Genomic DNA, 25,710 nt, shown 5'->3' with positions numbered 1-25,710 from the left:
AGCATAACCAAATAGAATGTCAGCATAATCAAATGGAGTGGCACCTTGTTAAGCAGACACTCTGGCAGGAAGAAGGATCTGAGCAAGTAATTTACATCTTGGCAATGGAACAGCTGGAAGTTCCCATCTCCCCAGATCTGCTTTTCCTGAACCTCAGCAGGAGAGGATTATCAAAGAGGAGATATTAAAAAAAAAAAAAAAAAAGGAACAGAGGCCCCAAATCACCTCTCTCCTTCCTTTCTGTCTGCCCATGACATCCACAATGCCTGAAGGACAAGGAAAGGAGCATTGGACTGAGGGATGGGTCCTGGCTGGAAAGTATCCAACCAGGAAGTCTGCAAAAGAACATGGGGTGAGAGAGAGAGAGAGAGAGAGAGACTTATGCTTTGAATTAATTTAACTTGTTAAGTTTTAGTTTGTGTTTTACCTTTATTTCTTTGTAACGAGTTGAGACTTGTGTCTCATTACTTGTAATCACTTAAAATCTTTCTTTCTATAGTTAAATTTGTTTTATCTAAACTAGTGTGTGTTTGTTTAGGAAACTTCATTTGAGATATTTATGGATAACATTTTCTGTTAATGAAATGACGGACTTTATATGAGCTTGTATTGTTCATAAGGAAAGATCTGGGCGGTACAAGATACACATTTCTGGGGGAAGTCTGGGACTGATTTTGCTTGTGTCACTCTGCTAGGGTTACCATATTTAAACATTCAAAAAAAAAGTGGACACTCCACAGGGGTGTTGGCCCTGCCCACAGTCCTCCCACACTCCGCCCTCAGGTCCCACCCCTTCCCCGCTTGGCCCCGCCACTGCACCCTTCCTCACCCCCTGGCCTGCCGCTGGCTTGCTGCATCCCGCCTCATTCCCCCACCCACCACTCACTTCCTCCCACCTGCCACTCACCTCCTTACTCCCCTGCCAGAAACCCCCATGCCTGCCCCGAGAACCCCTGCCTGCTGCTGGGTCGCCGCTTCTTGCCTCTGCACCCCCACCCACCCCCTGCTGGCTCTAGGATGACCAGACAGCAAGTGTGAAAAATTGGGACAGGGGTAGGGTGTAATAGGCACCTATAGAAGAAAAAGCCCCAAATATCGGGACTGTCCCTATAAAATAGGGACATCTGGTCACCCTAGCTGGCTCGCTCGCCTCTTCACCACCACCACCCCCACCTGCTGCTGGCTCACCGCTTGCCTCTTTACCCCACCCTGCTTGCCTACTCACCTCTCCTGCTGCAGGTCCCTCTGGCTCCTAGGATCAGGGGAAGCTGAGGGGTCTCCACGTGCTGCACCCACCACAAGCGCGAGCTCTGTGGCTCCCATTGGCTGGGAAAAGCGCCAATGGGAGCTGCCGGAGCCGCAGAGCGGGGCTTGCAGGTGCCAGCAGCATGCAGAGAGCCCTCTGCCCCCCCCCCCGACCCTAAGAGCCAGAGGGACCTGCCGGGGGGCGAGGTGGGGAGTCCCGGTAGTGCTTACGTGGGGTGGCTCCCAGGAAGCATCCAGCAGGTCCCTCTGGCTCCTAGGGTCGGGCGGGGGGGGGAGGGGGGCGCAGATGGCTCTCTGCACGCTGCCGGCACCTGCAAGCCCGGCTCCGGCAGCTCCCATCTAGGGTTACCATATGTCCGTATTTTCCTGGACATTTAGATATTTTAAAAAGTTCAGAACTAAAAAGCTGGACATGTCCAGGAAAATACGGACGTATGATAACCCTACACTCTGCAGTATAATTCAGAGGTGGCTGGCTGAAGCACTCTTGCAGTATACCTGCGGGTAATTTTACATGTTGGAGGTTGTGTGAGCAGGCAAGGAGTGGTTGCTCTCACAGCAAAGAAGTGTAAAAAGCACCCAGGTTGGAGAACTGAGGGGACACAGCTGTCCAACATTCCAGATTGTATCCTGGGGAATGTCACAACTATAGTTGTCATTAATATTGGTAGTCAGTACTGTTGGAAGTTAAGGGTGCCATTGTATTGCCTGTTAATAGAACAATAACCTTGATGTGATTTCACAATAGTCCATACGTATAACAATGGTTTTACATGAAAATCTTCCTTAGAGAACTGGTTGAAGAAAGTCCTTTGAGCACAAATTACAAAAGAGTATCTGATGGTGCTTCATTATTTGTGTATTAAAAATGTATGGAATTGTATCTATGGAACCTCCCTTCAAATGAATAAAATGTTTAGGACGGATGGTTTGGTTCATTCAGCTACCCTTGATAAACACGTTATTAGCTGGATGCTTCAGATGTACTGACTAACAGTGAAATGGTAAACATTTTCCACTGGTAGTTTGTAATTCATGCTCACTTATCATAGGGCAATTATAGACTTCTTTTGGCACTAATTTAAATTACATGGAATTAGTTCTTTTAAGAAGAGTGACTTGCTTTTATTGTCATCTGTTTTTTTGGGAATCAACAATATTGATTTTGCTACTCTGTCATAGCGATTTATGTATCTCGAATAATTCACATCAAAGCTTTCTGTTTAAGGTAACTGTGTTTTATTCTCCATTCCTAACTACCAACTCTGCGTAGCCAGGCTTAGTTATAGGGAGGTTCTGTGAAGGTAAGACGAGAAGTAATCCTTCCATGCGCCTGGTCACTCTTGTGATGCCACTTCACAGGGGATCACTGGCTGTTGGAAACACACAGCAGCAGATCTGTCAGTCTTTCCTCAACACTCTGGCACTGTAGATTTCTTATAGATTTCCATAAAGCTTTCACAGCAGTTCTTCACTGCATCTGGGAACTTCTGCAGCCACAGAGAGGGAGGGTGGGCAGAATTTGTTCCTAGAAGACCAGTTGTGTCATCTTCAAAGTATTGCACCACACTATGATTTATCAGTAAGAAAAGCTATTACTGGTTACCTTGTTCACTGATAATTTATGCTGATCTTCTGTTTCCTATGAATTTTGTGTGTCTCCAGCTGATACAATGTTTGATTTTCTGATAGGTGATGGTTGAGCTTTTCTGTTGAATCCTAGAAGTGACAGGTATATCAGAATCTACGTAGCTGGTCTTCACTTAAGAAATGAAGAGAAGGCTCTCTCTCTTTTTATACAATTTTTGGAAGTCTAAAACATTGCGAAGTTACAGAAAGATGTTTTCAAATTATCTCATTCCATTGTCTCTCTCACTTGATATGGTTATCTAGTGACACTTATTGGTTTTTTTAGATTTTACATAGAACTGGAAAGACCAAAAATAGTTGTGTACTGGGAATTTGCCCCACACACTCACCTTTTAGCCAAACATATCCCATTAAAGTAGAATAATGGCACAACAAGTACAGTCTATGGCAATCTTTATACTAGATATTGTTTACAATATACTAAAGTGTGAATATAGACTCTTTTCCTGCATGATTCATAGAATGCCCATGACAAGAGATTTACATTCTTGAACTTTTATCATTTTAAAATCTACTACTTTGTAGCAAGTATGCCAGAATCAAAGACTTGAGAGGGCTTTACCATGATCTTACAATGCAAGAGTTTAATATAGAAATAAAAAAAACCACGCCTTTTTTCCCTTAACACTGTACTAAACTCACTTCTACAATTTCAAATTGTGGTCCACAGAGAACTTGCTGATCATGAGTTGCTGGTGGTTCTTATTTCTAGCTGTTAAAAATCACATTAAACAACATCTGAAAGTACTGTCTGTGGACTGGAGTTGGCCTCTATAGGATCTTTCACCCCACTCACAACATCATTTTGTACTTCTTTAAAAATACTTTACCTGGAATATCACAGGCCTTCTCCCGTGTAGTTTCAAGTACTCTGTTATAGCTTTTGACCTCTAAAACTACCTCCTCATTAAGAGTTGCAAGGGAGCAGTAAAAAGTTGTCCTCGCTCTCCTGATATCTGTCATGATATTTTCAAATCCTTATAATTCTTTCCTAGCCTGAAGTTCAAGAGCCCCATCACTGCTTTCAAATGCAGGTTTTCTGTGTAGTAGCATGCTATGCTATTTACTGAGCGATGAGGCCACTCAGCTGCAATGCTCCATACTCAGACTTTAAAATCCATTTTAATTCAAGTTGAGTAATTCAATCAATGGAGTAGAATTTTTCCATGTGTCCATTAATATTAATAGGAACTAAGGGTGCATATGAATCTAAAGTAAGACAGAAAGGACATGTGCTTTTTGGTTGTATGTATTATGTCGTTTAAAAAAAACAAAAACACATAATATGCTTTTCGGGAATTCTATATCGTATTAATGGATGTGAGTCATTTACTATTATTGGGGGCTGATCCTGCCTCTGTTTAAGTCAGAATCTTTCCATTGACATCAACAGCTCTGGACTGGACTCAGAATATCCTAGAATAATTCCCAAAAAAGTTAGAGAACCAAGTTTGTGCACCCCATTTGAAGCACAGGCAGGCATTGTGGAAGTATTATCCACCTTTTCCTGGTGGATGGTAATTCATAATGTACTCAATTTTTTAAATGCAACACAAGCTGAGTACTCTTGTTGTTTTCCCTATAGCTATGATACTGGCTGGAAGAGCATATTATGATGGTGTTGCAAAGATTGGAGAAATAGCAACTGCATCTCCAGTTTCTAAAGAATTGGGTAAGTAAGACTGTATATCACATTTCATTAAATTACAGCATAGGATACTTTTCTTTCCCAGCTGGGGGCTCACCGAACTAATTAGATTTTAACAGAAAATGGACAGTGAGGGACTGGAAGGAGCTGCTGGGGTGAGGGAGCTTGTAGAAGCCTCTTACTTAAGGGAGAGAGTTAGGGTGACTGCTCTGCCTAGGATCCTTCACCTTGATACTACTAAATTACCTCTCCCAGAGACTTATCCGATGGGCTCACAAAAATACTTCTGAAGAGCAAAATGTATCTTTGGAATGGACTAGATATGGGACTCTCAAACTTCATTGCACTGTGACCCCCTTCTGACAACAAAAATTACTACACAACCCCAGGATGGGGGACCAAAGCTTGAGCTATCCCAAGCTCCAGTGCTCGGGGTGGGGGTGCCAAAGCCTGAGCCCCTCTGCTTCGGGTGGAGCCAAAACTGAAGCCCAAGGGCTTCAGCCCCACGCAAGGGGGCCTGTAACATGAGCTTCATCCCTGGACCCCAGCAAGTCTAAGCCAGCCTTGGCAACCCCATTAAGATGCGGTCGCGACCCACAGTTTGAAAACTGCTGCACTAAATTGTACCAGCGGCAGGTAGTTTCAGTCCTAGGAGAAATGCCCATCCACCTCAATGTCTTCACACAGTCCCATTTCAGATTTCATAAGCTGAACACTTTTCTGTGTTGCTAAATTCAGTATTACTGTTTGCAGGAAGTGCACTTAAATTTTTTGCCAACTCATGTTGCCTCCCTCCTTGGTTATGATGAGTTTAAATGGGAAAACAAAAACTACCTTCCTTAGTTCTTCACTCTTGCTTTTTAAAGGCATACACACCCCTGAAGAGTTGACCTCAGGCTAACCAGGAAAACTTTTGTAGGACTCTCTGATTTTTATTACATCAGAGGGCTGAACAAATCCCAGAATTTTACTATGCTGTGATACATGAATTCCCTATGAGTCACCTGATCATTCACCTAATAATGGTTTTAGACTGCAGTGTTCCTCCCAAGCCTGTTTCTGGGCTAGGCCACACTGTTATCTGACTAGATATCTTATACAGGAGCAACTAACAAAGAGTGTTCAGAAGCAGGAGGAAATGAATCAGGGATGATGGACAAAGATTGCCAGTAAGGAAAAAATTAAATTAAAAAAAGTGAAGGAAATCCTCAAAAGTATTCACTTATTTTATAAGGGAAATCAAGATTAACTAAAGGGTTGAAGCCACAATACATTAATCTTATTCTATATAATGGGTAGAAGGAGGGACTACATAAACTTGAGAATTGTATTTAATTTTTAGATCCACTATTCTTTAACTTAGTACCTTAGCAAATTATATTTGTTTAAGAGGTGTTAAATTTTAAGATAAGATGATGTTTTTATAAATGTAACAGTTCTTTCTGGTCTTGTGTACCTATAGTTGTGCATAAATTTTTCAAAGTTTGTAATACTCTGTTACATAGCAACGGGAAAAAATTAATTTCATTTTAGATATGAATGTTGGATTTTGGATAACAGAACATTGGGGTGGGTGTGTTAGCACATGATACTTTAAGAACAAGATTTGATAGTCATCTGGAGCACCATATATTTGAAAATCTAAACCCTACTTTAAGCTTTCTTCCATAATCTTATAAAGATATTAAGAATATTCTTTTTGAAGTTCAGTCTTTGAAAGAGACAAAACTCCAGGAAATATTAAAAATCGGTGGTAGTATACTTGTAAGTTTCATAAGATTCCTTGCCATTTGAGCTAAAATTCCAAACACCCTATCAGTGTTCTCCTTGTTCTGCTAGCAGTGAAGTCATAATACTAATTCTACAAATATATCACCACAAATATTTCCATGACAACTGTTTCCTTCCAGCAAAGGATTATGACTTCATTGCAGAATCAAGTCAGAGAAAGTAGGTTGTAAGAGAGAAGCACTATGATACCTCAAGTATCAGAGGGGTAGCCGTGTTAGTCTGGATCTGTAAAAGCAGCAAAGAGTCCTGTGGCACCTTATAGACTAACAGACGTATTGGAGCATGTGCTTTTGTGGGTGGATACCCACTTCGGATTTGATGGAGTGGGTATTCACCCACAAAAGCTCATGCTCCAATACGTCTGTTAGTCTATAAGGTGCCACAGGACTCCTTGCTGCTTTTATGATACTTCAGTATACTTTAAGAAATACAGAAAACTATTGACAGAATTGATTGTCTGTTTTTAAACTATGCTGTAATAAGAGTCTCCTTCTCTAAAGTTCTATATATAGAAGACAAACAGGGAACTGATAGCTCCTCCTCCTCCTGTGATTTTACTTGTTAATACAAGAATCCAACTGGTGAGAGGAACTGAATTTTTTTGTAATATTTCTATGGTAAGAGTTAAGCTATTCTTGAGAAGTGAATATTGGTTTCTTTGTGCTTGCTCACATTTTAATGACTTGTTCTGAAGCCACCGTTGTGACTTTTCACATTGTACGTTCAAACTGAGGGAGTGGTAGAACAGCAAACAGTAAAAAGCAAACAGTTCATGATATAGTCATTTTCTTTATTTGCTTTATAAGTCGTTTACCGCAAGTCTAGTTGTTGTAGTTTCTGTGCTATAGTACAAAACCACATGAATTTTAAAATGCTATTAGTTGTGTAAAAATGCATATAAAAGACAGTAGCTAATAAAAAAAACTTTAGTTATGCCTTTCCTAACTTTATTCCTTTTAAAGAACTGATTAGAAGGCACAGAAAGTGTACCTCTTTACAGAACTTGAAATGGCTTTTCCTCTTTTTAAAAGTGTCATTGCTAGGTATTCTAAGGCTAACTACAAAATTTATTGTTAGTCCTTTCTTTAGTGGAGAAGAGTCTACAAAGGATCTGAGTTTTGAGTGCTCCTTATTGACACTGAAATTATGTTAATCATTGGACTAATAGCCTATTCCCCCAAGTAATTATGAAACGTGTGTATTTTCAGTAGGGTTTAAGGAGTTAATTCTGATTGTCACCAGATTCAAACCCTGAACACAGCACACAAACACTTTATACTGAGTTTTTTGGTATAACAACATCATCTTTATTTTCATTGAGAAGATAGAAGTCAAACTGGAAAAATATCTAAGTCTGATAACGTACATGTTGTAGAAATACAAGAGGTCAGAACATTTGAAGAAGCACAGTAATACTTTTTAAAAGTCTGGAAAAAATATAGTTCTCACATTATTAAAAAGCCCTGTAAACAGCACTCAACCCTTTCGGAGACAAAGGAATATACTTTTTAAAAAAGTCATTTAAGCGGGTCTCTTGATGTGGTATCTTAGCTTAAAGCCACATAGAAACTTAGCCTTTAACTGTGACACATTTTTCAGTAATTGCAAATATGAGAACATGAATTCTGAGTAGAATCAAATATATAAAAGTGAGGTCAAATTCTGCTGTAATCTACCCTTATGTAAAAAAATGTGTGCATCTCCACAATTTTAGTAGTTACTCTGGACTTACACTGATGTAATACAGAAAAGAATTGGGCCTCTTGTGAGCTTCCTGACAGATTTGCCAATACTCTCTATTCTTGACCTGCAGGACCTCTACCATACAACTTTTGTTGTCTTCCACGGGCAAGGAAAGCCAGTTGTGACTAACTGTGTTGTGGTTTGGTAATGTGCATGTCTGTTTGTGAACTGGTTTCTCAGAATTTGTTTCACTTGATTAGAGGTGAACTGGCATGTTATATTAAACAAATAAAGCTGTTCTAAAGGTGACCTGCAAAGGTAAAGGAAAAAATTCCAGTATCTTTATCAGTATGTGCAGTCTACATCAAATGTCAGCCTGAGAGGTATTCAGCACATTTTACTTTCATGTGTTAAAGGAAATACTGTAGGGCTTTCTCTGTCTACTTAGAGAATGGCAAAATTCCCATTTATTTCTGTTTTGAGCTGGTCCTTAACAAATGCCAATTATCAAAATATGCCTAATTCACCATCAATAGATGTGACTAAAGTGATTTTTATCCTTTCTAAAATTTTGGTTTTAGGTGCCTCTGTACAGAAGCCCAACTTGGCACCTTAAAGGGGCCAGATTTTCAGAGGGTAGGTGCTCAGGGCTTTCTAAACAAAAATATCAGAAACTTATAAAAATGTCTTCAGTGGAGCACCCAAATATTGAAACACCCAAAATTAGTTACTACTTAAAATCTTGGCCAAAATTACTGATATTTTGTATTTGAACATAAAAGGATGTTTTTAAGATCCCATGTCATAAAGAAACAGTCCTGGTCCTACTACCAAGTCTTAATAAATGGAAGTTTGTTTACTTCCAGAGGGGTTTTGCCATAGAAAGGATGGGGGAGGAGGTGGTTTTGCTTTTCTTCTGTGGCAATGGCATCACCTAGCATCTGAAGGGACAGTATCATCAGATCTCTTGTTCAGACCATGAAATTATCCCTTACACAACTGTGCTGCATTTTAGTTTTTTTTAAACTAAATACTTCAGTATTTAGTTCAAGCTTAGTATAGTAAATACTTGGGCTGGTTAAATAAAGAATATTGTCTGGAATTGACAGTTTTATATAGTAATTTGTATTAGTGTTAAGTCTGTGCATATACTGAGGGACACATTTAATATTTTACTAAAAACAAACTTTGCATATCTTATGTATGATGAAACCGTTTTCTGGGGGTAAACTATAAGAAGCAATAAATGATTCTGGAACTTTGTTATTAAATTACATACTTGTTTATACTTATGATTTAAATGAACATTCCTCAGACTTCTTGGCCTTCTACAATCTCCAAGTTGTGGTTCCCTCCGATTTTGGCTGCTCGCATTTTGGGCCATAACCTTCCATTGTTACATTAATAGAACCCCCATTGAGCCAATGACCGTTTTGTATAAAAATTGATGGAAAGATATGGGGCTTTTATATTTAGTGTGAAGTTTAGTTTGATTCAAGTGAGATTTTTTTTTTTAAACGAATTATTTGATCCTCTGGCTTGCAATAATTTGCAGTTGAAATTGAAGCAATGATATTTTTAGTAGGATAGTGAAAAAAGAGTGAGAGTTGGACACTTCTCTGTGAAATCCAGATTACAATCTTTTCTTAATTATCTCTTCTCAGCTCTAGAACTAATCTGGGATGTTAAACAGCACTACAAATTTTTATCAGAATCACACAAAATCTTCATTAATGATAGTTTCACTAATCTTTCAAAATAAAATCCTATTCTATTTGCTAATATTGTAAATTCAGACTTTTATTGTAGTCTGTTGTGAAGTCAGACATGAAAATGATACACTGAAAGGAATGTAATTGAAAATCCAAATAACTAACTGTCAGTTCTAATAGGCTTTGTTCTACGCATCACTTGTAGCAATCAGGAACTTTACTTAGAAGGAATCTTGTGCATGTAGAGAAGCAATTCCTATCAAACAATTTTAGAAATAGCACAAACTAGAAAATAAGTTGTCTTTATTTTTTTTAAACTTAAGGTGATATCCTTAGGTAAAACAAAGGATGAAGTTTATCTTTGAAAAATTCCCACCTTACACCTTTAATGAAGGGCAATAGCTTCTTGAACCATTTACCCAAAATGTTATCTTGCTATTATTTCCATCATACAGAGGACTACTTTTTTCCTTTCCTGAGTAATAAGCAAGACAGTTATTTGAGCTCTAACCTAAAAAGCTGGAGAGCTAATTACCGCCACACCTACCAGAATACACTGCTTAGGTATCACTCATTACTGAGAAAGCCAAGCAGAAAAGGAACAGTTTGCTTACACAATTTGGGCCAAATTCAGCCCTGGCTTAAGTAGGTGCTTCTTCATTGATTTTACTGGAGTTGTGCCTCATTATGCCAGGGTATAATTAGACCCTTTGAACTGGAATCCTATTTCAGCTGCCTTAGAAAGCTAAACACAGAGTGTCCTTTTTTTTATTAGCTCCTTGACTTTTTTTTTTTTTTTTAAAAAGCCTAGAGGTTACCTGCTCTCATCTCCCTGCCAGTGCAGGACTGTCTTCTGTTGTCTAGTTACAAGCATTTTACTATTTGAAATAAAATGAGTTGTGGATAGACAGGCAAATTGAGTGGTGCCAACAAAAAAACTGAACTACCATGGCACCTCAGCCAATTGAAATTTCTGGAAAAATCAAAAGTCTACCTGCTGCTGTAGCAAGAGTTACTATATAGGACCAGCTCTTTTTAAAAAGGATTAGTAAATTAGAGACTAAGGAACACTCCAGTTTAAATTTAACTTGAATTAGAAGAAGCCAACAATGTTTTTCTTAATTAAAAAACAAATTAAGTACACAGGAAGCTATCTCGAAAACGAGATGCAAAATGGGTCTGAAAGAATAAGCTTTACTGTTAGAAAGTGTTTGAAACTGGAGTTTCAAAATGTTTGTACAGCAAGTTCTAAAATGATTTTTTTAACTAAGTTGTTAAACCAACTGTTTTTATACATTTGCACTCAGCTTAAAGTCCAAAAATTGTCATTTTGTATTAAATTGTGAGAAATAATTGTCAATAAATTTCTTATTGGTGACTCATCAATATGAGTCACACAATATTGGTAATGTGTGGGTTCTCTGTTTTTTCAAAAAATAAATTGTGCTATGGATAATTCTTTTCTTTAGAAAGAGGGATAGCTCAGTGGTTTGAGCATGAGCCTGCTAAACCCAGGGTTGTGAGTTTAATCCTTGAGGGGGCCATTTAGGGAACAGGGATTTAAAAAAAAAAAATTGTGTTGCTTTGAGCAGGGGGTTGGACTAGATGATCTCCTGAGCTGAGGTCCCTTCCAACCCTGATATTCTATGAAAAAATATGTTGATATAAGTGACATATTATGGAGAATGAATAACTGGGTTTTCTAGAGACTTTTTTTATCCTATATGGTTATTTGGCTCATATGCTGTCGTGTGTGTATGTGCGCGCGCGCGCTGAGAGAGAGTGTACACTTCAGCCAGACAAGTATGTGTCCATACACCACCTACCAGTTAGATATCCCACATCATCATCGCATGGCTGACCTCTGTTTCTGCAAGGATAAGCTCTTCATCTTGTACTTAAAAACACTGTCATGACTGATCTGTTATCGTACTGTATCAACTTATAACTTCTAATCTGCAGTAGATAGTGCAAGGGGGAAGAGAGGTAGGCTTCCTAGATCTTTTCTTCCACACATGGAAACACAGGCTGGTATATTCATCTCTATTCCTTTTGGGGGGGTTCTACTTTATTAGGTCATTCAGAAGTAAAACAAACCTAAGTATTTTATTTATAAATACTAGGGGTGTCAAGCGATTAAAAAATTAATTGTGATTAATTGCACCGTTAAACAATAGAATACCATTTATTTAAAATTTTTGGATGTTTTCTAAATTTTAAAATATATTGATTTCAACTACAACACAGAGCACAGTGTACAGTGCTCACTTTATATTTTTTAATTTACAAATATTTGTGCTATAAAATAGTATTTTTCAATTCCTCATACAAGTACTGTAATACAATCTCTTTATCATGAAAGTTGATCTTACAAACACAGAATTATGTACAAGAAATAACTGCATTCAAAAACAAAACAATGTAAAAAAAAACTTTAGAGCCTACAAGTCCACTCAATCCTACTTCTTGTTCAGTCAGTCACTCAGACAAACAAGTTTGTTTACATTTGCAGGAGATAATGCTGCCTGCTTATTGTTTATAATGTCACCTGAAAGTGAGAACAGGTGTTCACATGGCACTATTGTAGCCGGCATTGCAAGATATTTACATGCCAGATGTGTTAGATTCATATGTCCCTTCATGCTTCAATCACCGTTCTAGAGGACATGCTTCCATGCTGATGACGCTCGTTAAAAAAGTGTTAATTAAATCTGTGACTGAACTCCTTGGAAGAGAATGGTATGTCTCCTGCTCTGTTTTACCTGCATTCTGCCATATATTTCATGTTATAGCAGTCTCAGATGGTGACCCAGCATATGTTGTTCGTTTTAAGAACACTTTCACTGCAGATTTGACAAAACGCAAAGAAGGTACCAATGTGAGATTTCTAAAGATGCTACAGCACTGGACCCAAGGTTTAAGAATCTGAAGTGCCTTCCAAAATCTTAGAGGGATGAGGTGTGGAGCATGCTTTCAGAAGTCTTAAAAGACCAACACTCCGATGTGAAAACTATAGAACCCAAATCACCAAAAAAGAAAAATCAACCTTTTGTTTTTGAGTGCAGTTATGTAACAACAACAAAAATCTACATCTGTAAGTTGCACTTTCATGATAAAGAGATTGCATTACAGTATTGTATGAGGTGAATTGAAAAATACTATTTCTTTTGTTTCTCGTTTTTATAGTGCAACTATTTGTAATAAAATATAAAGTGGGTACTTTATTCTATGTTGTAATTGAAATCAATATACTTGAAAATGTAGAAAAACCTCCAAAAATATTCAATAAATTTCAATTGGTATTCTATTGTTTAACAGACCGATTAAAACTGTGATTAATTTTTTTAATAGTGATTAATTTGAAGTAACCGTGTGAGTTAACTGCGATTAATTGACAGCCCTAATAAATACACTAATTCTGGCAAAAAAGTAGTATAGGTTTTTTTGCTTAGAGCCTTTTCCTTCCTCCTTTATTTTGCATGTAACAAATTGATGGAAGTTTGCATAGCTGGAGGAGGTTACATGCAGAATTTTCAAACCTGGATCTTTAAACCTAAGCAGATAACTCCATATTTAGTCATCTAATCATTGCCCCAAGTTTTAGAGATGCTGAGCACCTAGTGGGAGCTGTGCATATTCAGGAACTCTGGAAAAAGAAATCAGACAGATTGTATGTCAGCAACTAGCTAGATTTATGTGCTTAAATTAAGTCCATGAACAGAGTTGAGAGAAAGCAGTTAAAGATTAGTTGTCTAGAGGAGCTGAAGCTTTGCATTGCTCACATGAGGCATGTGCTTTGTAAGAATCTTAACAGGTCCCCACATTATATGTCACCGCAGAACTGGAATGTTTCTCTTTAGACAGAGAGGCAGCTGTGTACATTTCTGACAAGTAAAGGTAGCACACCCAAAAGAAGCCTGCAGATGGGGCCCCTATATATCCTCTGATGATGGCCCAAGGAGCCATCATCAGAGGATATATACGGGCCCCATCTGCAGGCTTGTTCAAATATCCTAGAAATATCCTATTGTTCAAATATCCTAGAAGCCAATTTCTCAGATGTTCAGAAGTTTCCTCCAAAATTGCTTCATAGACAGCCTAGGAATGTTCCAACCAAATAATGAACAGAAAGCAAGAGAAATGCATGATCCTTCCGTTGCATACAATCATTGCTAGCAGGAAGAGTTCACAAGTAATAGAATTCAGCCAGTGAATAGTCACCAACCATAGCTAATCATACACTGCAGTTAGCACTGGAAGCTAGGAAATAGCCTGGAACATGAGGGCTGATGCTAACATCCTCAGATCACCAGACACTACACAGTGAAGCAGGCCAAACCACCACTAATTTAAGCCCAAAATACCCCTCTTCTTCCTTCAGATTATGTAATCCTTCCCTTCCTAAAAAACACAAAGCACAAGAAGTTCTGCAATATGGGCACCAAGTGATAGTGTGGGGAGGGCACTTCAAGGGGGGCACATGCTTAGAAGCTTCTGCTACTACAGCTAGTTGTTCTAAGGTTACAGGAGAATGTTTGTTTCATACTCAGCTGCATTGTTTTAACTTCAGTTTTAAGACTTCCATTATGAAACTTGAATTTTATAATGTTGGTAACTCCTACAGCCATGAGAAAAAGCTAAAAGGCAAGGGATAGATTGTGTCCTTCAGGACAGCCCATTGAGACCAACTCCAGGGACACTGAGGTTGGGGAAGAGAATATTAATAGCAGAGAAAACAGAATGAAATTGGCACTGCTACTCAATATGAGAAGGCATATGATGGACTGCTAAAGATTTTAATTCTATAATGTTAAACAAAGATAACTGGAAAAATGTGCTAGCTTGAACAACTTCTTAAGAGCCCCTACCACCCACAGTCTAAAGTGGGCTTTCCTGGCCCCAGTGAGAGAGCTGTGGGGGTAACGAGTAGCCTCACAGTATACTGTCCTATGTTTTGTGTCAGGGTGGTAAATTTAAAGATATGCAGATTTCTTAGGCTGTACTAGTTAGCATATTCACCCCTTTCTGACTCATTGCTTTTTATATACCAACCTGCTACTGTACACACACCCATGTATGAATCCCGACTGTACAGAGCACAGTATAATGCATCTGTAACCATGTGTGAAGACACCCTGAAGATAAAATACACAACAAAACAAAACAAAAAACCAACACACCTACAATGGTGTGTATTAATCTGATGCCTTGGGCATGATTTGTGGATAACAGCAAAGACACTATGAAAGGGCTCTGTCTTGTAGCGTGTCTGGCTGTGCTGGATAACTGTTATGTAGGTTAGTTTTGTAGGCATCTTGTTTTATTGGCATCTAAACCATAGGAGCCACACAAAGCTTTGGTGCATTCCTTGCTTGCATATATGTATAACACACTGACTGGCCAGTGCCCATGTCTAGCATACTTAGATGCCTGTTTTCACATTGTGGCTTCTGTGTGTGCACTATTTAGCTGTGTTCCCTCTGGCAGTTCTTTGAACTGCGAGGCTCATCCAAACAGCACGTGGTCACATATTTAGATTGGGGTATTGAGTGTCATATGCAGAAGTCCACTCCCTGCCAATCATAATCACTCCCACAGATCTGTACATAGTTGGCCACATCTGGTAGCATTTGTTTCCTTCCAGCATTATTCTGCTAATGCACAAAGGTGACTGCACGTGGATATAGAATGGCATTTGAGCTTTCATTATATTAGTGTGATATTGAAGCTTCTCTTGCAGGGGAGAATAGGGTAAAAATAGGAAACCTAGATGACACCAACTAGGGTTGCCAATTTTGGTTGGATATATTCTGAATCCTGGAGGTGTCATCACATAACATAATCTTTAATTAAAGAGTAATCTTTAATTCCTGGAGACTCCAGGACAATCCTGAAGGGTGGGCAAACTTAACACCCGCTCTGGAGAAGGCCACTGAATATATGTAATGTGATTGTCCACATGTTTTATTAATACAGAGTTGACTGTATTTTAAGGACTATATAAGACACAAAATATAGACAGTTTTTGCCTGAAGAATATACAGTCGAATTAAGAAATTGTTGATATGGGCCATTACTAAGAGAAGGCAACTTTTTTAGGACTCTATCAATTGACATTTAATTTACAATATTATTTGTGTTTCATTAATTTCTTCATTTTAGAGTTAGATGTTTCTGACAGTGCTGGGACTGAGAAACTGATAAGATATGCAGAGTTCCAATATTAAAATTGGACCAGACCACCCAGAACAGAACCACAGTATAGCTTATAGGTAACACTGTTTTATTTATTTTTTTAAGCACAGGAAACCTTCATTTCCTGCTATTAGGTGTGCTTTGCCTATGCTGGTCTTATTGCAAGAGCAAAGACCAACTCAGGTGTGTGGTGTTCCTTTACTATCTGCCTAAAGAACAGCAGGGCTTCATACAAGCAAGTTCAGACCTATAGCTGTGTTGTAACTTTATTTTCTATTTGTGCCTGATTTGTGTAATGATTAAAACCACTTAGTTGTTCAACAAGATTAGAGCTCAGACGTGCAAAGCCATTACATATAATGTTCTCAGGGCCTTATAAAATGTCAGTCTTTTCTATACATGTATTAATGTAAACCATTTCCTGTACACTTTAAACAAAAATATGCCTGCAGCAGTCTTTAAAGTTATTAGCAACGGTGTGACAGGTGGAAAAAGCAAGTTTGCCATTTTTCATCCATTATTTATAATGCACCTGCTTTGTTTTTCTTTTTAAAAAAAATGCAACCTTAACTTACCAATTGTTTAACACAAGATGACGTTTAATGTTCATATACATCTGGTTGATTAACATTAGATAAAAATATTTTAGTCTAAAAGTTCTGATTTTTTTAAAAGACATACTGTGGAACCTAATATAGGCCTGGTCCTGCTGTCCTTGCTCAGTGGGAAGTCCATTGAGAGATCAAACCATAGTGGCAAAAAGTTGATTTAGCAGAAAATTTTGACAGCAGGAAATAAAAACACATTTCCTTTTCAGAGTGTTGTATGTTAACAAGTATCTTTCATTGATATTTAAAAGTAAGATTGGTTTTGGAACAGTGTTCCTAACTTGGCTAAATGGATAGTTTAGTATATTCTTCATTATAAATATTTTATTTCTCTTGGTAGTAGTTGTGTGGGAGTGACTATTTGTAAGCAGTTCATCATGATTATATGGTGTGTAAAGCATGTTAGGTAAGAACTTTCAGTTTCTTTATTTAAACAACTTAGTATGTCAGGCCTAATGAAGTTAGACAGAATAATCCATAAAATGTACATTCAAACCTTTCTTCAGCATTAATTTTCATCTGTAACTTATGTGAAGTATTCCGATTGATCTATGTCATGTAGTACCAACTGAGTTTTATTAGTTACATGTAGCTGTATTAAACACCTATAAGCTTCCCCAGGTGGTAAGTCATGAGCAACTCCTTGGGCCATTTAGAGTATGGTATGTCAACACAGCTGCTGGGAGTGAGTCTCGCAGCCCAGGTTGACGAACTCATGTTAGCAGATCTCAGGCTAGCATGTTAGAAATAGCTTTGCAGAGGTAGTTTTGATGTTCAGGCTCCAGCTAGAACTTGGACTCTGAACCCCACATTCCTCCCTATGCTTCACCTGAGTCAGAACAACTACATTGTTGTTTTTAGCATGCTAGCGTAACCCACACACTTCCTGGGTGTGGTGTTCTGTCCCAGCTAGTGGCACCAAGATATATATATATGAGTGAGAGTGAGAGTGAGAGAGAGTGAGTGTGTGACTCTACAGCCTAAGGTAACAACCAGTTAGATTTTAAGCTCATGCAGTAGAGGCTCATGTACTAAGCTCCAGAGGTCCCAGGTTCAGTGCTGACGACTGGGGTCTATTGGTGTTACACTAGCATAAACCCTGCAAACAAAAGCTTGTCAACTCAGGCTGCAGGACTTGCTCCCAGCAGCTGTGTTAATGTTCTCTTAACATTTAAGAGAACATTAAAGTTGCAAAGTTAAGCACTCAGAACTAAAAAAAAAAAAAAAAGCCGGGATTAAGGTTTGTTTTGCAACTTTAATTCTTCCCTTTTAGGCAGATATATTAGGATACTCTGTCATGACATACTGTTTTCCCCCCTTACATTGTCATCATCAGGGTTTGTACACAGGGCCTTCAAATCTACAGCCACTTCCACTTTAACTAGAGGAGTAACTGATAGCAGAAATAGGTTGTGGTCCCCCATTGGGATCAGGCTTTAGAGTAGATGTGTAGCCCACTGGCAAAGTGTATGTCACAACAATTTGAGAGACAGCAGAAGAATTTGAGGTATCAGGAATCCTTGACTGCATTCATAACTCTTAGAGCAATGTGTAATTGCTAGAGTAGTGGTTAGAATCAGTATAGTCAATCATACCTATGCGGTGTGTCTGAGGACACAGCAACTCCAGTGTTAATTTGATGTGTGGCCACTCTCACTCAAGCTAGGCTACCTCAAGAGAAGTAACTAGAGTGTAGATAAGTCAATTTTGCAGGGAAGACAGACCCTTAGTCTAGTCTTTTAAGGTAGGTCTACACTGCCATTAGACACTCCTGGCTGGGCTATGTCAGCTGCATCGGGCTCACAGGGCTCAGGCTAAGGGGCTGTTTAATTGTGGTGTAGACATTCAGGCTCTAGGATCCTGCAGGGTGGGAAGGTCCCAGAGCTGAGGCTGGAGCTCAAACCTCAATGTTTACACCTCAGTTAAACAGCCCATTAGCCCAAGCCCCATGAGCCTGTTAATTGCAGTGTCGACCTAGCCTTAGAGGTGTGCAAATTCCTCAAGACTGGGGGGGGGGAGGTAAAAACTGTTTTTGTTAAAGATATTGAGAGTTTGGTCAAATCAGGCATATGAAAAGGGGTGTATCCATGCATGTGCGAATGGGTTACTACTCCCTTTTGCTAGAAGAATTTATTGGTGAGGGGAGGGGTTTAATGTGGAAGATCAGCCTTTTACTTGCCTGAATCACAAATGAAGCTGGAGAGAGAGAAAAGAATAGCAGCATGAACTTGTCACCTCCTAGTAACACTGGAGCCCTATCCACAAAATTAGTAACAGTAGCTGTTACAATTCTGCTTAACTTGCTGTTTAATACTGTAGCTTTGTCTGGACATTGAGCCAATATGCTTAGTCCTAGGCAGCTTCTAGGGCCTTATGGAGTTAAGAAGGTTGTGGAACTTGTCTTCCGAATCAAATGCAATGATATTTCCAAATATTTATAACATTTTGGATTTTATTTGTAATAAAATAATTATATTAGCTTACTAAAGCAACCCACAGCTGATTAAAATAATTCAAAAATTAGAGAGTGTATATGAAATTGAACTAGGGATAAATTCAGACATTTTTAAAGGAGATTAATTAACTGAGTTTTAATAACTTCTTAAAAAATTCAATTTGGAAATACTTAATTGAAACATGGTGGCTAATGTAACTTGAGCAAATTTTGAGAAAAGTATTTGTGAACCAGCTCAGTACAAAGCACTTCTACAGTTAAAGGAATGCTGTCAGGATTTTGAGGTTATTTATATTTTAAACCAATAATTGCTGCAGCATTCTTCAAAAAAAAACAAAACCCACCTACTTGTATTATGTGTTCAACTGCAAACAAGTCAGACAACCTGTGCTACAATAGGATAGGATTTTTATACCAGTTTGTATTGAATGAAAAGGGTAGTAAGGTTTGTTATTTGACTCCATTTTAATTTAGCCAAAATTAAAGACTTAAAGGGCAATTCCTGAAAATTCTTCAGCACATTAGTAAGCTTACTTTGATATAAATCAGAACTTTTTTGTTGTTGATTATGAAAATGGTACTGTAAGAGGGTTGGTAATTTCTAGAGTGCCTCCCTGCCTCAACCCCAAGGCTCTGCAGCAACCTACTTTGCTCTCTTGAATTCATCAATAACTCACAAAAAGCTTTCACAAGTGTAGTAAGTACTTTCCTTCTTGGGGGTCTGATTTATTAAAGTTCAAAACAATTCAGACCATTCTCAAAGTCCCAAAATAATTCAAGCAGCCATTCCTAGGCACTCTTACCTGGAATTCTTCCCCCAGCCTTTGCCTGCTTTTCCAACTCTCCATAGTACAAAGAGATCAAGGGGCAAACCTCCTCTGCTGCTCTTCAGGTGCTCTCTTGGTTTTTCAGGGTCTCTGCAGAAGCCTTGCTGCTCCCTGGAGCTTTCTTTGTACCAGTTTCCAACTGGGTTGTGCCTGGATCAGCTCCTCCTTCACAAGGGGGTCACTTCTCTGTTCCAGCTCTCTGCCTGTCTCACTTTTGATCATCCACAGTCTCAGGCCTCTCTTTTTCTAACCCCTAGAGGCCTGTTTTTGTCACATGACCATATGTCACATGATTAAATTCATTTCCTCCACTGTGGAAGCAAATAGGTTGTCACAGGGGGGGAACTAGGGCCCATTTCCCCTTAAGGGGCCATTCCCCTTATGACAGGCACCATTATAAACTAAACTATGGCCCTCATTCTGCAGTAGGGTCTGTTAACATGTACTCCATTGCTTCAACGGGTCTCCCCTTGAGCATATGGGATTTAGGGTTGCCAATTTTGGTTGGATGTATTCCTGGAGCTTTCATCACATGACATAATCTTTAATTAAAGATTAATCTTTAATTCCTGGAGACTCCTGGGCGATCCTGGAGGGTTGGCAACCCTGATGGAATTATAGTTGTGGCTCCAGTTCTAGGATTAAGGGCTTTGATTTTTAATTCCAGTTGTTTACTGGCACTTCTACTATGTGGAAAGTTAAACTAATTTTTATTCCATTATTGAATGCAACTTTTAAAGATGTATTGGACACTAAAATGTCTTTTTAATCAGCAAGCTTGTATGCACTTTCAGTATTTGTCTCAGCTGGTACTTACCTCAAGCACCTCTGCAGATTAGCTTTTTCTTATAAATAGACACTTCTGTCTGCCTCTTGAACATAAGAGCTATTTCTTTTGATTGCTTTATTTGGAAAGTAACTTTACTATGTGCTGCTATTTGATTTCAAAGGACACTGCCAGGTTCAAATGCATATATTTTTGAAAAACAAATATAACTTCAAGCACTGAAACTGAAAGCAGTTTTAAAAATCTAACGTGCAGATTGTGTGAAAATTTACAAACGTGCTTAACTTTACACACTGTGAGTAGTTCCATTGACCAGTAGAACTACTTGCACTGAGTTAAGTGTGTGTGTAAGTCTTTGCAAGATCAGAGTCTAATTTAATTTTTGCCTTTCTCTCTACTTGCAAAGTGAGAGCAGACTGGTCAATGTCACTTTTAAAATAGTTTCTAGTCAATCTCATATCATTTAATACATTAGCAAGGGTGACAAACTTAACACAGTTAGTAATAACATTTGTTTGTTTAGTTATATTTCTTTGATGCACCCTATTATCCTAGCCACATTTTGGGGGACTAATGGCTTCAAAGGACTTTACTTTCAAACTTTCTTTCACCAGAAAATTCTTCTACTTGGACATAGAGTAATCTATAGAACGGACCCATCCTAATATAAATTGGACCTAAAAATACTTGTCAACTTTGATGTCTCCCATTGTAGCCTATGACTTAGACTCGGCCTCTTCTTCACATGCCTAATTAAATGAAAGTGGTGAGGTGCTTCATATTTAAGCAACTAGAACTGCCATGGATGGCAACAGGAGATGGATGAGTGAAATAATTTAGGTACTTGAAGACCACTCCCAACATACTGGAAAATATTACTGATGTGGTCTTGAAGTGTTTCCAGAACAATCTGCCTTTAATAGAAATAATACTTGTGTTCTCCTCAGTAAGTTACATATATAATGTGTTCATTAATTCTGGTGTACCCATTAGACATTTTCAAAGCATGTTCAAGAGGCTTACATAGTTTGCTTAACATGAGTATATTGGTTTATAGGTAGGTTCTTTAGCGTTAAAAATGTTCTATTTTTGTCTTTCGATTGAATGAATTCTCATATTAACAATTAACATAAGCTAATATCATATACAAACTTTTAAATCAAATATTAAATGTGTGTGACCACACCAGGGGATTGCATTTTAACTAAATCAGTTTGTTTAATGGTACAAAAACAGTGTGTAGACCAACCCTAAAGAGGAGCATGTTCATCCATAGGCTCTTAAACTGAGGCTCCGTCTCTCCTAAGAAAGTTTCTTTTAAAGTGCAGGTCTACTCTTAAAACTAAGTACAAATTATTCAGATTTTTTTCTTTTTGTGCATAGAGTCATATCTATTTGCTTTACTGAAATAAATAAGTGTTTTTCATGTTAGCTTTGCAGAACCAACACAGCTAAGATTAAGTTAATGGGATTCTATTCCATTTTGTGCTTCATCAATAGAATTGTTTACTGAGTTCCGATTCACTGCACTTCTGTAAACCTATGTGATGGGAATGAGATTGCACAGGTGTTACTAAGGGAATGAGATGGAAAGAGGCCAGCTTGATTCTCAAAAGCCAAGATGAGTTATCAGAAGTCATTGTACATCAAGCACATATGATTCACAAATTAGCATGGTAGTGCCATTCTGACTTGTCAATTTTCAGAGTACAACTACATTTGGTGATTCAGTTCCCCCACCTATAAAATGGGGAAAAGATTGTTTCCTTTTTGTTAAACAGTTTGAGATACTCTGGTAAAAGGTACTGTTGTGAATTTTTTGAGGTAGGGATTATGTCTTCCTCTGTCTCCTGTGGAGCACTCCACATGTGTTCAGTAAATATAATTGCTTTTAACTTTACCAATTTTCACCTGCAGTACTAAGAAAATGGGGCAACTACATGTGAGCAGTTTGAGTCCATATTTTTCCCCATGTAAATATCCATAAATCCTAGGTTTGTAAAGGTATTGAGGTGCTGCTTTGCTCAACATTGTCATCAAAAGTTACTTAGGCACTTAGGAGCCTAATTCCCATTGACTTTCAAATTATTTTAATCTGTATTGATGATAATCTAAAAGTATGCCAAATTCTTTTTAAAGTACCCTTTAACAACACAGGGCCAAATTCTGAAGTCAGTGGAGGTACTCCAGATTTATACCAGAGGTAGATTTTGGCCTATAATTTACATCTTATTAGATCACAGTGCACTTACTATGGGTTTCTGCTCCAAATGTTGACTCAAAACATGAAACAGGAAATGAAATGGGTCAGCTAGTACATATGAGTGCTGCTGGATTACTGGTAGCAATGAGGGGATTCTAGCATGAAACTGGTTTTATATCGGCAGTGAAGAATACAAAGATTCGCTTTGGTTGAATTTGCTTAAAAAAGGTAAAAATGTTATGCAACAGATGGTCACTAATCTTTAAAAATATTAATTTAAAAATGTACTCTTATATTTTGTAACCAATACAAATATGAAGAAAATAAATTTGTAAACTAAACCAGTGCAAACTTTTAAAATAACATGTAATTTTAAAAATATTTTTTATTTCAAGATAAATTTTGGCAAGATACATGTTGTAATAAGGGTGAAAAAATGTGTTTCTAACTAAGTATTCAGACCCTAAAACTGAGGGCTTACAGTCAGCCTGAGTGCCGTTTCAGACAAGAAAAACAACATTCACACGTCAGGTTTTCCATTCTTGACGCACCAGGTGAATGGGTTGTTTTACTAAGCATTTACACTGTGGTGGGAGGGGAAACCCAAAGGAAGGGAGTGTCAAAGGGTGATGATAGAGTGAGCCAGCACCCAATGTTGTTGGATAGCTGTCAGTACTTGGAGCTCCAAGGTCTACTGCATTAATCTTTACAATGCCGCTAGCCATTAGCTAAGTGTGTTGCTGTGGCAGCAAATTCACATGCTGTCAGAGAGAGTGGAAGTAAGTTCTGAAAAGAAGTTTCCACAGGCAAGTTTAAATGCCCTTTAAAGTAAATGTACTGTCAGTTCTTTTTTTCCTCACCCCCATTATTTATATGTTTTCAAACATTTAGTTTTAGTTGTAAGTGTAACCTTAAATTTGAATTTCTTGTTTTTAAGTTCTTTTCCCTTTAAGTTACTGATAAATGTCTACAGGCTTTCTCCAGTTTAATCTAGTTTTTTGTCTGGGAATACCAGTCTAACATTTACAATATCTTTGTGATGATGGAGTTCTGTTAACAGGAATACTACAGGAGAGTGCATCCACTCCTGAAGTCCTAAAATAACAGGCTCGCTTGCTCATGCCATCTACTTACCAGACAAGTGTTTTTATGTAACTGCACTGTATTTACTTTTTTATTGCATATAAATAACCAGTTACTATAGCAACTCTCACCTCACATGGTATTTACCCCTGCACACTGTATTAACTACAAACAGAGAACACCCAAAGAAATAATCACAGCATTCTGTCAGGTGGATGCAATGACCCAGAAAAACAGATACATAAAAATCCCTTTAACAATAGCCCAGCTCTTCCACCCACAAGACTTGGGCACAAAGGAGATCCTCCAACTGGAGAAATATTTCCTTCCAGAAGGACTGGAGCTCAGCTGTCTCCATAGCATTCTTCTCTCTCCTTTTGCCAAATCTCATGAAGCAATCCCTGCAGGGGATGGAGACTGGCTGGGATGGGGCAGACATGGGCAGCCCAAGAAATAGGGGGAGATGCACATCTTTCTCCCTGAAAAGATTGTACACCCCATATTTTACATTATTTAGCGCAGGTTCCATTGTGCTCTGTGTACGAGGTGCTTTACAACCCCAAAAGACATGGTTTCTAGACTTCAGCCTCATTTAAGACAGACGTAAATTGAGCATGGAAAACAATAATGAAGGGAGGATAGGGAGATAAGGGTATAAACAATATGTTCACACAGTTACATAGGCTAGCTATGTCCCCAGCTTGATGGTTCCAGGTCCCTTAAATGTGGGGAGAAAGATTTGTTTTGTTTGGGGTGTTGTTGTGGGAGGAGGTTGTTTGTATTTTTGTTTTGTTTTGGGAGGGATTGTTTTCTCTTCAAAGCCTTTGTGGATTTTGCCCTGGTTGGCTGATTTCATGTACTTACAGCAGTTATAGAAGTTGGTCTAAAGGAGGAAGGAAGAAAGGACAGTGGCTTTGCTGACTAGTCCAAGGAGGGAGTTCCATGCATATAGGGGGGTAGGCTAGAAAACATGAAGACAGGTTCAGTGTTGCTTTCACATAGATAATAGATTATTGATTATTCAGGTCATGTGTGTAAGCTGCTTAGTAAAACTGTGGCCAGATAAAATTATTTTGTTCAGGATAAGATTGCTATGATTAACCATTGCAAGAAGGTGCCCTGCTTAAATTCTTAGTTCACTTTATACTGTTAATTATAAAGGTATCATCCTGCTTCTACTGTGTGTTGACAACTTCAAACATTTGTAAAGAAACAAGAAAAATGGGTGTTTGTTTATCCACAGGACATGTCCTTATAGAGATTTCAAGCACAAACAAGATACTTAATGACAGCCTAGAGGAAAGTGTAAGTATTTTTTACTCTATCTAACCTTTTTGAAATAAAAAAACTGTTTTACTTTAATTTTAAATAACCCTATTATCACTTGCTTACTTTTAAAGTTCAAAAAATTTCATAAAGAGATTATATCTGAACTGGAGAAGAAAACAGAACTGGATGTAAAATATATGAATGTAAGTACACTGAATTAAATACCAGAAAAGAAAGATCATATATTTATTTGCATTGTGTGTAGCCATAGCAATTGTTTGTGCCTTTTAAAAATGATAATTTACAAAAGGCGCATACATAGAATTTGATCTTTAACTACTGAGGGATGTTTTCAACTTCTTTGGTTTATTTTAGAAGTTATTCTGTAATGTACAACTATATATTAGAGAATATTATCTAAATCCTAAATTAAAAAAAAAATTCTGTAACATTTTTCATTTATTTTAATTGTAAATGAAAAACCTGAGAGTGAATTAACAGTGGAATTTTGTTTTGACTAGATTCTCCAACAT

At 38.0% G+C, this 25,710-nt stretch overlaps 1 protein-coding gene across 3 annotated transcripts in view; it reads left to right on the top strand.

The window, feature by feature from the left end:
• BAIAP2L1 (BAR/IMD domain containing adaptor protein 2 like 1) overlaps nucleotides 1-25,710 on the top strand; it is a 67,076-nt gene that overhangs the window by 17,733 nt on the left and 23,633 nt on the right. For 2 of the 3 annotated variants that reach the window (XM_044978906.1, XM_044978908.1), the window contains exons 3-5: nucleotides 4,502-4,588; nucleotides 25,152-25,213; nucleotides 25,309-25,380. In XM_044978906.1, the coding sequence (XP_044834841.1) occupies nucleotides 4,502-4,588; nucleotides 25,152-25,213; nucleotides 25,309-25,380 (221 nt within the window). Of the gene's footprint in view, nucleotides 1-4,501; nucleotides 4,589-6,457; nucleotides 6,515-25,151; nucleotides 25,214-25,308; nucleotides 25,381-25,710 lie in introns of those variants that run through there. The other variant, XM_044978909.1, reaches the window with a different exon arrangement.

This window comes from Mauremys mutica, chromosome 11 (assembly GCF_020497125.1).
Source record: "Mauremys mutica isolate MM-2020 ecotype Southern chromosome 11, ASM2049712v1, whole genome shotgun sequence".
NCBI lineage: Eukaryota > Metazoa > Chordata > Testudines > Geoemydidae > Mauremys > Mauremys mutica.
Note: the sequence above shows the minus strand (reverse complement) of the source record. Positions and strands in the feature narration are given on the sequence as shown.